This window comes from Manihot esculenta, chromosome 2, assembly GCF_001659605.2.
Source record: "Manihot esculenta cultivar AM560-2 chromosome 2, M.esculenta_v8, whole genome shotgun sequence".
Taxonomy (NCBI): domain Eukaryota; kingdom Viridiplantae; phylum Streptophyta; class Magnoliopsida; order Malpighiales; family Euphorbiaceae; genus Manihot; species Manihot esculenta.
The window spans coordinates 4792286-4804971 of record NC_035162.2 but is presented as its reverse complement, the minus strand read 5'-3'; the positions used below and the strand labels follow the sequence as shown (position 1 = coordinate 4804971).

Genomic DNA, 12686 nt, shown 5'->3' with positions numbered 1-12686 from the left:
AATATATACTTGTTTGATAATTAATGTGAAAATAGTTTCGAAATAGAAAAAGAAAAATTGTCAAGGAAAAAGGGAGGGTAATTTTGGCTCCCACTCAACTACACACGAAACTTCCATGGAAATCAATGGGCAAGGGCCCCTTTGTATAAGTAGAGTCCAAGAAACAACAATCATCTTCATCACCATCACCATCCTATTTCTTGGATAAAAACAATGGAAATCCAGGCACTGTAGAAACCTCAGCTTACTTCTATAAATATTACAAGAAAGAAAGAAAGAGAAAGAAAAGAGATTTTGAGAGAGAAATTAAAGATCGATATGAGGCCTGCAGCTGCAAGCAACTCTACTACTAGTGGTGGTGCAGATGGCGGCGAATTCCAGCACTGGAACTCTCCACTCCCTTACCTCTTTGCTGGGCTAGCTCTGCTGTTAGGACTCATCGCCATGGCATTGCTTATTCTAGCTTGCTCTTACAAAACATCACCATCCGATTCACTTCCTGATCATGAGGCTCAAGAAAAATCTCATAACAAGCAAGTCACGTTTCAACCCTTGGAGATGGAGCCCAAGATTGTTGTCGTCATGGCTGGTGATCATAACCCTACTTACTTGGCTAAGCCGGTGGCTCGCACCTGTTAAAACTTAGATCCATCATCCATCTTTTAGGCTTCTGCCACGTACTTTGCATATAGTTCTTTGTTTTTTACTACTTTTTAATGAGATTTATTAGGCTTTTGTGTTGTTGTTCTTGGAATTTTCGGCTACATATATGTAAATTGATGAGAACTTAATCAAGGATCGATGTTGTTAATTAATTTTCTCTAGCATATGTTATTTCAAATCTCCGATATGCATGACTTGCTTGAAAGAATTCAATCATGTTTAAGGGAAATTGAACAAGATTAATTACTAGTACAATGTTTTAGATAACCTGTAAGAACTTATCTTACGATAAAAACTTCATTCTTCATTAATTATGAGTGTGCATATTTGTTTGAAAAAGAAAAAGAGACGATAGGCTGAGAAATTTCTGCTGGGTGACATGAAAATCTTTTATGGTTGATAAATCACAGTCAGTTACATATACGTATGATTTGTATTGCTACAGCAAGTTTCGAGTTTTCACATTCTGATCATCTAACAATTATAGTGTTAGGCTTATCAGATCATCATGCATTCCATCATAATCTTCACATCAATTCAAGAGAGAAATATATATATTATTAAAATTGTTTTAATTATAATTTTATTTTTTAATATGTTTAATTAGCGGCATGACATGTTCAAATTTATAGCAATGTTTGAATGCCATTTTAATACGATATACGTTAATCCATATATATTATTAGATAGTTTTCTGATAACTAATAAATCTACGAGTAGATGAAATATAATACATGGTCGAAATACGATATATGTTCTATATAAAATTACGGAATAGCATATGTATCTATATTAAGTGAATAATATTAATAAGTTTAATAAATAAGGTGAATAATAGTGTAAAATTAAAATGTTTAAAATGTTAAAAGTTAAAAGGTTGAAAAGTTGAAGAAGAAGCTACGAGAAGTTGAAGAAAAAATGGAAGTTTTGTTTTCAACGGTGGTTAGATTTTATATTTCTGTCCATATTTGACGCGTTAATAAATATTTTTTTTTATGAAGAGTTTATTAATAATAAACAGTTAATTTATTTAATATTTATTTATCTGATTAAAATCATATCTTTTCTTAAGACATGTTAAATTAGAGTAATTGAGGGCATTACAATTTAAACTTATAAAGTGTCTTGATATAATAATACAGGTCTGATTATTGCAGTATTATTGATTAATCGCCCTCCATTTTTACAGTAAGGCGTCTCATGATTTTAATTTATTGAAAATTGGAAAGAAATCAGCATTATTATTAAAAGAAAAAGGTAGAAATTAATACTGAAGTGGGGGTGTTGGAGAAAAACCAAATTAAACATAAACTAAGCTGACTTAGTTACCCTAGACCCATGATTAGGTCTTCAAATTTATCCAAAATAGTCATCAAACGGGTCTTCCAAGCTTGTCATTAGCCAACTATCTTTGACACAAGTGAGAAACCGCCGTATTAGGTTAAAAAATTAGGTGTTATAATTAGTTGGGGTAGGTTAATTTTGCAATTTTAAATAAATTTTAATAAATCATCTTATCTTCTTCCCTTAAAAAAAAAATTACAGTAATTTTTTCTTTTTTTTCTTTTTTTTTTTTTAAAGTGAGTTTGAAAGTAATTCCTTGTTTTTAATAATACGTATTGGGAGACAGAAATCATTAGAGGGTTAAGTGTGAAATTGACAAAGAAGTAAGTAAAAAAGCTGTGTTGATGAGTGTAGATAAGTGCATTTTGCATCATCAATGATACCAACTTCCACTAATTTTTTTTTTCTTTGGGGGGGGGGGGGGGCTCTTAGAGAAGTTGATTGAGATTGATCCTCTTAGTTGCCTATAAGCCCACAGCATCAGAGGTGTACATGCACGAGAATGAAGAATCTGAGTAGGAGCATAGTCCATAGAAAGTAGCTAGTCTAAATTTAATTAGGCAGATGGGTAAGTGATTGAGTAGTGCAAATGGTATCTTTAATTTTTATTTTCTTTTGCTTTATTTATGCTCCTTATTCTGTGTTTTTAATTTAATTTCTTTTCAGATTAAGAATCATGCTAATATTTAAAATTTAAAATAAGATTCTTATATATATATATATATACACACACCCCATTATTCCTCAACGTTCATTAAATTATATATAATAATTATACTTTATTCCAATAAAAAGAATAAAAAATAATTTTAAAATTAATTTTAGTAAGTCCGTCTTAGTTTCAAAATAGTCTTTTTTTTTTTTTAGAAAAAATAAGTCTTTGTCTAAAAACACTAAAAACAATAAAATAATTTTTTGCCTGAAAATAGATTTAATCATATAACTACAATATTATCCGATAAAAAATCACAATATTAAATAAACAATAAAATAATAATAATAATAATAATTATACTTTTCCGAAGCAACCGGTTCCCGCCCGTCCCAGCCTTCTTCCATCGACGTAAGAGAAACAACCCGAAACACCTCTCCTTTCCGACCGTCTCCGGCAACATTTGCCACCTGAAAACTCCTCCCATCAACAACAACCTTTTACTGAAGATTTCACCGCAAACCGAGAGAAGGTGTTCCGTTTTTAGAACAGATCTCGGCATCTCATCAACTCCAACTGCACCTAAACATGGATGCGGGAAAGGATGAGGAAGTAGAAAAGGATGAGCTTGCTGAATCATTGAACGATATCTTCACCAATGTGTCCACCATGGTAAAAGCTGAACTTGAGGTATCAGTTTCAAACCCAGAAACCTAATCTTTCTATAGTCGCTTACTTTTCTTCCAAATTGATTATATTTGAATTTGTATATTTGTTCTTCATGGTTTTAGGGCACTAATCATCAGATGGAACTTTTGGAGAAAATGAATCAAAGAGTGGCTGAAGAGTACAAAGTTTTTGGGGATGTGGCTTCTGGATTGAGGATTTTTGTGGAGTATTTGAAATCAAAAAGTGGTAATTTTGATGAATATGTTCAGCAAATTGATGCAATAGAGCGGCAAGTGACTGAATTTGAGGCTGTAATTTCAGTACTTGATAAATACGTTTCCTTGTTAGAGTTTAAAGTGCAATCTGTATACCTTCATGAATGAAAGTTTCTTTTGAATTCTTGTGCAACATAGATACTTTCTGTGCATAGGATCAGATATTGAGAATGGTTTATGGAAGGTATTGCTGTTTCCCTGGAAATTTGGTTGTTTAGTTCCAATGTTCTATTTGATTGTGGGAATTTCTATTCTGTACTCATTCTTCTTTAATAAAAATTTGATCTTGATACTCTAATTGAAGATTGATTTTGATATCCTTCCAGGGTAGTTGTTCATAAAGATCAATTATAAACCTTATTCAATAATTGTATGAAATGCTTTAAAAAGAGTGTATGCTAGCTTTAATCTAGTTGAGATTGAGGTTGAGTGTGGGCAATCACTAATATAAAGTGATGTACTGGCTTGCCAAAGACAGCATACCAGAGAGATAAAGGGCTTCAATTTCCATCCTTTGGTTCCTTGTTTCAGTTGTCCAAAGAAAATGTTGTTCTCTGTAACGTTTCTCATCTCTAAGGAAATTTCGAGAATGGTTCATATTTTCTTGACCTCATGACTGGCTTTGTCTCTTTCATAATTTTTCCATCCTTAAACAAAGTTTTTTTTTTTTGTATACTGAAGTAATGTCTTCATCATGAAAATGATTTTTCTTTTCTTTTGTAACTCATTAGATGGAGTTACAAATGAAAAATAGTTCTTTCCTTTTTCGTAAAGAAATCTCGAGAATTTATTGCTTATGTTTTAACAGTATTGACATTCCCTGGAAAAGAACAAATCGTGTTTCGTAAATGTGAATCTGAGCCATAAGAATTTCAAGAAGTTTCCTAGTCAGAGCAGAAATGTCGTTTCGGGATGGATAACAGATCTGGCAGCAAGAACCCAGACTTTGATATGTTATGCTATCTTATTCTTGCGTCAGAAATGGTTTCACACTACACTTGACATTGTTTAATGCTTGGAGGACGCGGCGGCCTGAAAAGGCAAGCAAGAAGCAGCTAGTACTAGGGAAAAAACAAAGTGTCCTCTTTGAGTAAGATAAATATTCTACGCGGCCACAACCAGTGGAGCCCAAGAAAGAACCATCTCTTTCTTTTCTTATTTCTATAATGCCAATGGCTTCTTGGTAACTGCAAAAAGCCAATTCTTCTTTTTTCCTTTGTTCTAATCCGAGCACTATGCAACTTTACCTTTATTTACCCCTGTTTAAAATAAAGATTCCAAGGATTTTATAATAATTTAATTAAATTCTTTATTGAAAACGAAAGAGTTTATTTATTTTTTAATTTATAAAATTTTCATTTAAAAAAAATTCACATATGGTTTTATTAGAATTTAATTTTTTTTTTTTTTCAAAATAAATCATGACAACAGAACCGAAGGTTAGTGCTATAAAGACCCACACACTAGACAACTATCATCTCATTGCACTTAGCAAAAGAGAGATAGAGCGAGAGCGGAATGAGGCCTACAAGCAACTCCACAGCAAGTTGTGGTGGTGTTGGATTCTGGCACTGGAACTCTCCCATGCCTTTCCTCTTTGGTGGGCTGGCACTCGTGTTGGGACTCATCACTGTTGCCTTGATAATCCTCGCCTGCTCCTACAGGAGGTCTTTGTCCAATTCAGCAACACAGGCTCATGATGAAGAGAAACCAGTCAAGCAAGTAGAAGACTCTGAGCCAAAGATTGTAGTGATCATGGCTGGTGATGAGAATCCTAAATACTTGGCTAAGCCGAAGCCTATCTCTTGCAATTGCTACAATGAAGAACGAGTTTAAGTTCTACGCAGTCTCAAGACACCCTTCTCTTTCTTTTTTTTTTTGTTTTTTTTCTTTTCTCGCATCAATTTTGAGTTGCTGGCGGAAAATGTAAAGTGATGAGTGTGACGAGGATGATATTTTCAGGATGCATATATATATAAATATATTTCAGGATTTTTGTACCAAATCACGCGATGGATTCAATTTCAATCTTCTCAATATCAGATCTCTCTCTTCTTTTCACTTTTATAAACATCAAGAATCACTCAACTAAACTTATGAAACCAAGAGATTCGTTTTAGGACCATGTTCAAATTGTTCACAGGGAACTTTGTCGGCTTGTGCAAATGCCGCAGAAAGACATTGCAGAGATCAGAATGACAAAAATTTCTGTCGGATGATGTAAGGAGACCTTTTCAGGTCAGGATCAGCTGGCCATCAATCAGAGCTATGTTTAAATTCCAGAATATTCAAGGTTTTACCCATTGGGAAACCATGGTGAAATGGGCAGCTACTAGATCACAGGAAAATTCACGTTTCAGTCATGAAATACCAGTAAGAATTTTCCTTATTCATGTAATAGTTCTTTTAAAAATATTTCACAACATTAATGATATTTTAGTTTTATATGCGAATTTCAGTGAAAAATCACATTTACATCACATAAAATCAAGTAATGTAAGTATATATAGAGTTATGGGGCATGTTCCAGATGCATTATCTATAAGAAATGGGGCAGCTTCTTTGCCCATTCATCCCTGAATCAACGTTGCAAAATTAGCTGATGCAAAACGTGGTCAATGATTTAATTAAGGAAAAGAGAGCCTCAGATTTAGTGGCTATCTTTTTGTATTGGATTAGGTTCAGAAGACGTGGCGGCTCGGAGATGCAATTAACATACTAATAATAATGGAAGCAGCAGAGTCAGAGAAAATTAATGAAAGAAACCAATACAAGTTAAAACAAGTGCATTCCACATCATCCTAATATTTGATTTGATTTGATTTCTCAGTATTTGGTTGTTGATGGCAATCGGACACTACTTGGTCGTGTTTCTCAATTGGTGCGGTTTCAAGTTGCGGCCTTTGTCGGCAGCCCCACCCAACATGATCCAATTTACCGCCGCTGTTTTCCTTCCAATAACAGCACCTATACATAGATATAATTCCAATGACTAATTTAATTTTAACTTTAATTTATTTTTGTTTTTAGATTAACAATTTTTATTTGAATAAAATTTCATATTTCTTAGTCTCTAGTTGACGGAGTGGAATGCAAAAATTAAAGAGTTGTGAAAAATAAGATTCATAAGGCTATTTGATGCATTTAATTTGCAGAGATAACAAGGTTGGACTTGTGAGTGGGAGACATGTATGGATCTTCTACAGGTTTTTCTTTGGTGAAATCATATCTGTCATGATCTCTAAAGTAAGAGCTCATATTCACCATGCATAAACAAGTAATTGCCATTCAGCATGTGATGATCTGAGATCCAGAAAAAAAGGGGTTTACAATAGTTAGGTAAGCTTAGTCTGAGGATAAGGTGCTTCTCTCCCTTTATCCTTTTCCTTTTTGTCTGCTAGTAACGCATAACGGCCTTGCTATTATTGGACCATCTGCCTCTGCTATACGGATTCGTACGTACAGGAATGGCAGTCGCCTGCTCCATGCTAAACGGCTATTTAATTCCCTCCCTAGCACGCGTGTAAGCAATTTTGCTGGGTGTACGGGCCGGTTATCCCTCATCACACTGGACCTCCAAACTGAGATGTGTGTGAGAAGAATGAGGCCCACGGGAGGACCGACCTCGAGGCCGGGTAGTCCAGGCCGACTTGTTGAAGACGCCTTTCAACCCTTGGATTAAGTTTGCGATCATGGGCTGGGCCTTATATCGAGATGGTGAAGTCCAGCGGTCATCAATTGCCCCTTTACATTCTCATCAGTTATTTCATGAATGATGAGGGGGTAAACATCGAGAATAATTATTACTGCGAGGCCCAAGGATAGTTTCCCTTTGTAACGACCCGGAAACCGATATCCCTCTGTAACGGCCCGAACCTCTACCGGCGCTAGGATCCAGATCGGCTTAAAGCCGCCGGGACCAGTAGCAAGCCAAACATACCTCCTATCACTTGGTCAAATCCCATACATGATCAAAACATTAATATAAATACTTAAACATCTGATACAAACACCGAGCTTGACCTGTATGCAACATCACTGTAGCCATAAAAGAACCCCCCTACTAGAGCTCTCATCAAAACTCTAGCTGGGTCAACATAACATACATCAAGCTGGGATTACATCCAAAAAACTAGAACCTAACCTGTGCATGCATCAAACCACAAACATAAGACCTCCACTAGGGTCCTCATCAAAATACCATAGCGTGGTAAACAATACATGCCACCAGTTTGGTTCAAACTCAACTCAACATCTGACATAACATACATCATGTACTAAACAGGGACTAACCAAGTCTTAGGGCCAAGCACAGTACTAATCCATAAACATAACTCTACTATACGTTACATTACATTATATTATCTTATAATTCATTATATCGATTTACAATACATGTCCACACTAACATACTAAGCTATTACAAAGCCACAACCTTAACTCTTGAGACTTCCCAATCTTCCTCAGACCTGCAAACCTGGGGTTAGGGGAAAGGGGTGAGCTAAAAAGTCCAGTGAGTAGAAGCAATAAAACAGTTCATTAATTATATGCTTTTATGAAATGCGTCACAGCACAAACATTTCACATAACGGATGGACATGACCACCAAAACTCCCTCTGTCTGTAACATAACATGGTGCCCGGCCCTTTGGGCTCCTCAGGACTTCATTATGCCCGGCCCTTCGGGCTCCTCAGGACTTCATTATGCCCGGCCCTCGGTGGGGCTCCTCAGGACTTCATTAACATAACATATATAGGGCTATTGGGGTCGCCTTGGTCCATCCACATCAACAGAAAATAATGCAATGCGTCATATTCGTGTAACTAGTGCAATCAACCTATTACATATAATCATGATGCATGAACATGCTTTAGGCATTTGATTTCGTAAAATAAAAGATTAAGTTTTAGTTCTACTCGCCTCGGCAGACGCTGGACTGACTCTGCAACAGCTAACACTGATGGCCTCCTCGGTCCCTCGGGTCCAATCCTACACAGGTGGACTCGAATGAGGTGCCAAACACACTCTAAACACCTCATAAACAACTACCCAAAAACCCCCCTCAAACATCCTCAAAACATGCATAGAAAACAACCATGAAAGGGCTGGACAGGGCACTTTCGGCGGCCGAAGGTCCCTTCCAGAGCCGAAAGCCATGCAGGTTCGGGGGCACTTTCGGCGGCCGAACCCTCTCTCCAGATCCGAAAGTCAGGCACTTTCGGCGGCCGAACATTACCTTCGGCGGCCGAAAGTCTGCTCCAGATCCGAAACACAACTTTCGGAGGCAAGGTTAGGCGGCCAATCCATGCATCCATAGGCAGGTTCGACAGCCGAAACCACCTTCGGCGGCCGAACTTGAGTTCATCCAGAACTCAGCCCTTAATGCACACAAGCCTCCAAACCTTCCAAACACCCCAAACAAGCATCCAACCTCTTAAAAACATGCATAAACCCTTAATCATGCACAAAGGAGCTTAAACAAGCTTAAACTCCAACAAAGAACATCATAAAGCATACATAAATAGCTTATGACCCATATAAGCCAAAACCATCAAAACTACTCAAAACCTTACTTGCTCTCTCCCAATCATGCATACACTCTCCCACATGCATAAAGGAGCATAAACTAACATAAACTCCTCAACACAAATATCACATAACATACATTGGGTATAAAACCCACATAAACCTAAACATGCATATCTACCCATACTCAACCATCAAAACATCTTTAAACTTACTTAAAACTCCATTAAAACATGAGGAAAGCAAGGATCTACACTTACCTCTTGAAGATCGAGGGGTGGTGCGATCCCTAACTCGGAGGTGTGGAGGATCCAAGCTCCAAAAGCCTCCAAGCTCCCAAAACTCCTATTTAAGCTTCAAAACTTCAAGACAAGGGTAGAACTCATGAAAACTTGAGGGATGGGTAGAGAAAGCATGAAAACGACCAAAGGAGTGTGTAAACTCACCTGAGCTCGAGAATGGGGAGAAAACTCGCCCATTTCCGATCTGAGGGCTCTTTATAGGTGGCCTAGTCAAAGACCTTCGGCAGCCTAACGTGCCCCCTAAACTCATGCATGTTCGGCGGCCGAACTTGAGGTTCGGCAGCCGAACCTTGGTTCGTTCAAACAAAGCTTTCAGAGGCCAAAAGCGCTCCCAAAACCTTCCCATGTTCGGCGGCCGAACTTCACTTTCGGAGGCCGAACCTGGCAAACGCCTCCTTGATCTTTTCTTTTCAAAACTCAATTCTTTTCCATTTAAAACCATAAAATCATGTGAAATCGTTTTAGAAAACACATTTTACCCCTCTAGAAGCCTCTTGCATCTTCAGAATTTCAGATTCTAACGAAGATTCTGCCGGAAGGTAGAGATTCCGATGCCGGAATCTAGCCGGGTATTACACCCTTAAAACGTCTCCTCTTCACATTACTGTTTCAAATTTCAAATTCTCTCAGTTTTTCAAAACTCTCACTCTTCTCTGCTCTCTGCGCGTATTGCTAGCTCCGTCCTTCTGCCCCGCCGTTTTCAAAGTACGCTCTTCATTCCTCCATGGATAGCCCAAAACTCTCTGATGTCATTAACCTAGAGTCCAGTATTACTCCTTCCACTCTAAAAATTTTTTTTTCTTGGTAGTATTTGGATACCCCTCTTTTTCATATCCGAGCCCCCTATCGGAATGAGAGGATCGTCCTTCCCGATCCTCCTGGGTCTCTCTGTTGCAGGGTTCTGCTGAGACCTTTCTCCCTCCGATTTTTTCACAAAATTCCTGAGATGCCCCCTTTTTATTAGCCTCTCGATTTCGCTGATCAGCTGGTAGCAATTATTGGTATCATGGCCATGTGTACGATGGTACTGACAGTATTTGTCAGGATCTCTCTGGTTTGCTTCGGCCCTCATGGGCTTCGGCCATTAAAGGAATTTGTTGTTTTGGACTGCCATGAGCACTTCGGCTCTGGAGGCGTTGAGTGGGGTTAGGGTCTCTGGAACTCGCGGAATGGTCTTTATTTTGGAACCCGAGGGGGGAATTGTAACGACCCCAAAATGGACCGTCACCGGCGCTAGGATTCAGGTCGGCTTAAGGCCGCCAGAACCCGTAGCAAGCCTGCTATACTCTCTGTGTACCTGTAAATCTCATACATGATCATACTTTTTATGTGAAAATAAAAAAACTCTTTTCCTGATCCATGGCTTAACCTGTGCATGCACTATCTCTATCTGTATCCCTGACTAGAGCTGGCTCTAGATGGGTTATCTCATACCTGTTAAGCCTGGTTTTTCACATACTCAGCAAAATAATTACATAAACAGATCATGTACAAAAATCAAAGATTTACAACACAACTATGTCAAGCACAATTCTAACTGTAAACACAATTAACACATCTCTTTAATATTACATGTCCACTCTAAGCTATTACAAGTTTCTTCTCTTATTTCTGAACTCTTCTGACCTTCCCCTGTACACTGTACACTGAAATCCTGCAAGACTAGGATTAAGGGAGTGGGATGAGCTCTATAGCCCAGTGAGTAGAATAACAAAATCTGTCTTAAAATATGATCTCATGGAATGCGTCATAACACAGACAAGCCACATCAAGAGTAAACCTGTCACCACATAGCCTCAGTAACTTCCGTGCCAGGGCGGAGAATCGAGCACCTGGTCTTCCTGTCATATATGTATATGTGTATAACACCTCTGTACTTACCATTGCCAGGGCGTAGTCAAAGGCTCCTGGTCTTTACTATACCTGCCAGGGCGTAGTCAAAGGCTCCTGGTCTTTACTCAGAGACTATTGGATCATTCAGCATTTACTCACACCAACAATTACCAATGCAATGCAACATATTCGTGAATACTAATGCAGTCAACCTATTTGCATAATCATGATGCATGAGATATGCTAAAACATTCCATTGTTTCATTAAAAGTACTACGTTTAGTTCCACTCACCTCTGGCTCTGGACTGACTTTGCAGGATCAGTAAACTCTGGAGCAGTACTCACTGTTGCTCTCTCTGGTTCCTCTGGTCTGTATAAACACATAAAGACTCAAATGAGGGACCAAACTATCTTAAGAATAACTCTATTAACTACCCAAGAAATCCCTTAATCTTACTCTAAAACTTATGCAAAACATGCAAAAGAAAAGCTAGACAGAACACTTTCGGCGGCAGGTTCGGCGGCCGAATGTCCTCTCCAGAGACGAAACTCAAGCTCCTTCGGCGGCCGAAACTCAATCTTCGGCGGCCGAACCCTTTCGGGGCAAGTTTCGGGGGCCAAAACACACGCCAGAGACGAAAGTCTCTTCCTTCAGCGGCACCTTCGGCGGCCGAATCCCCCAAACAGAGCCGAACATGCAAAAACACTCAGGGGCAAGCTGTGGCAACCAAGCCACCATGCAGGAGGTTCGGCGGCCGAATGAACCTTCGGCTGCCGAACCTGAGTTCATCCAGAACTCAGCTTCAACGGCAACCATCTCCTCCTTCCCTTCAACACTTTCTAACATGCATCCTTCACGTATTCAACACACATATACGCAAGTATATGTTCACAGGGGTCCAACACTAGCTAATAACCCCAAACAACAAAACAAACATAACACATCAACATGTATACATACATAAATCATCAAAAACTACCATGAATAACCTAAGCATGCTTCTCCTTCCTTTAACCCTTCAGAAAACATATAAACAGGGTCTAAAACTGCCCTTACCTCTGGAAACAGGAAGATACACACACTGAACAAAGGAAAAACAGATCAACCTCTCTTCAAACTCTCAAAATCTCAAAAGCGTAACTTTGGTTTCTCTCAACTCTCAACACCTTTGCAAGCACCTCAAACTGCTGTAAGAACAACCAAAAACATGTACAGATGAGTCATAAGAGACGTGGCCATTCCATGGCAAGAATCTGAGGCCAACACTTGTCAAAACAAAACATGACTCAGCTCACTAGCCAACTCAGCTTCGGCTGCCCAATCGCATGCGAAACCATGCAACATTCGGGGGCCGAACTTGAATTTCGGAAGCCGAACATTGGGCACTTTCGGCGGCCGAACTTTACCTTCGGCGGCCGA

The 12686-nt window shown here is 38.6% G+C and overlaps 3 protein-coding genes across 3 annotated transcripts; all 3 read left to right on the top strand.

Annotated features, from left to right (window-relative positions):
* The first annotated feature begins 318 nt into the window (after nt 1-318).
* LOC110603782 (protein GLUTAMINE DUMPER 3) lies at nt 319-639 on the top strand. Its single transcript, XM_021741691.1, has one exon. It carries the CDS (start codon nt 319-321, stop codon nt 637-639), a length of 321 nt encoding a protein of 106 aa, XP_021597383.1.
* A 2312-nt stretch (nt 640-2951) lies between these two features.
* Nucleotides 2952-3901, top strand: LOC110610025 (biogenesis of lysosome-related organelles complex 1 subunit 2). Its single transcript, XM_021749893.2, has 2 exons — nt 2952-3349; nt 3451-3901. The coding sequence occupies exons 1-2, from the start codon at nt 3248-3250 to the stop codon at nt 3709-3711; spliced, it is 363 nt and encodes a 120-aa protein (XP_021605585.1). The 5' UTR covers nt 2952-3247; the 3' UTR covers nt 3712-3901.
* A 1173-nt stretch (nt 3902-5074) lies between these two features.
* On the top strand, nt 5075-5645 carry LOC110609954 (protein GLUTAMINE DUMPER 4). Its single transcript, XM_021749808.2, has one exon. The coding sequence runs from the start codon at nt 5122-5124 to the stop codon at nt 5437-5439; it is 318 nt and encodes a 105-aa protein (XP_021605500.1). The 5' UTR covers nt 5075-5121; the 3' UTR covers nt 5440-5645.
* The last annotated feature ends 7041 nt before the right edge of the window (nt 5646-12686 follow it).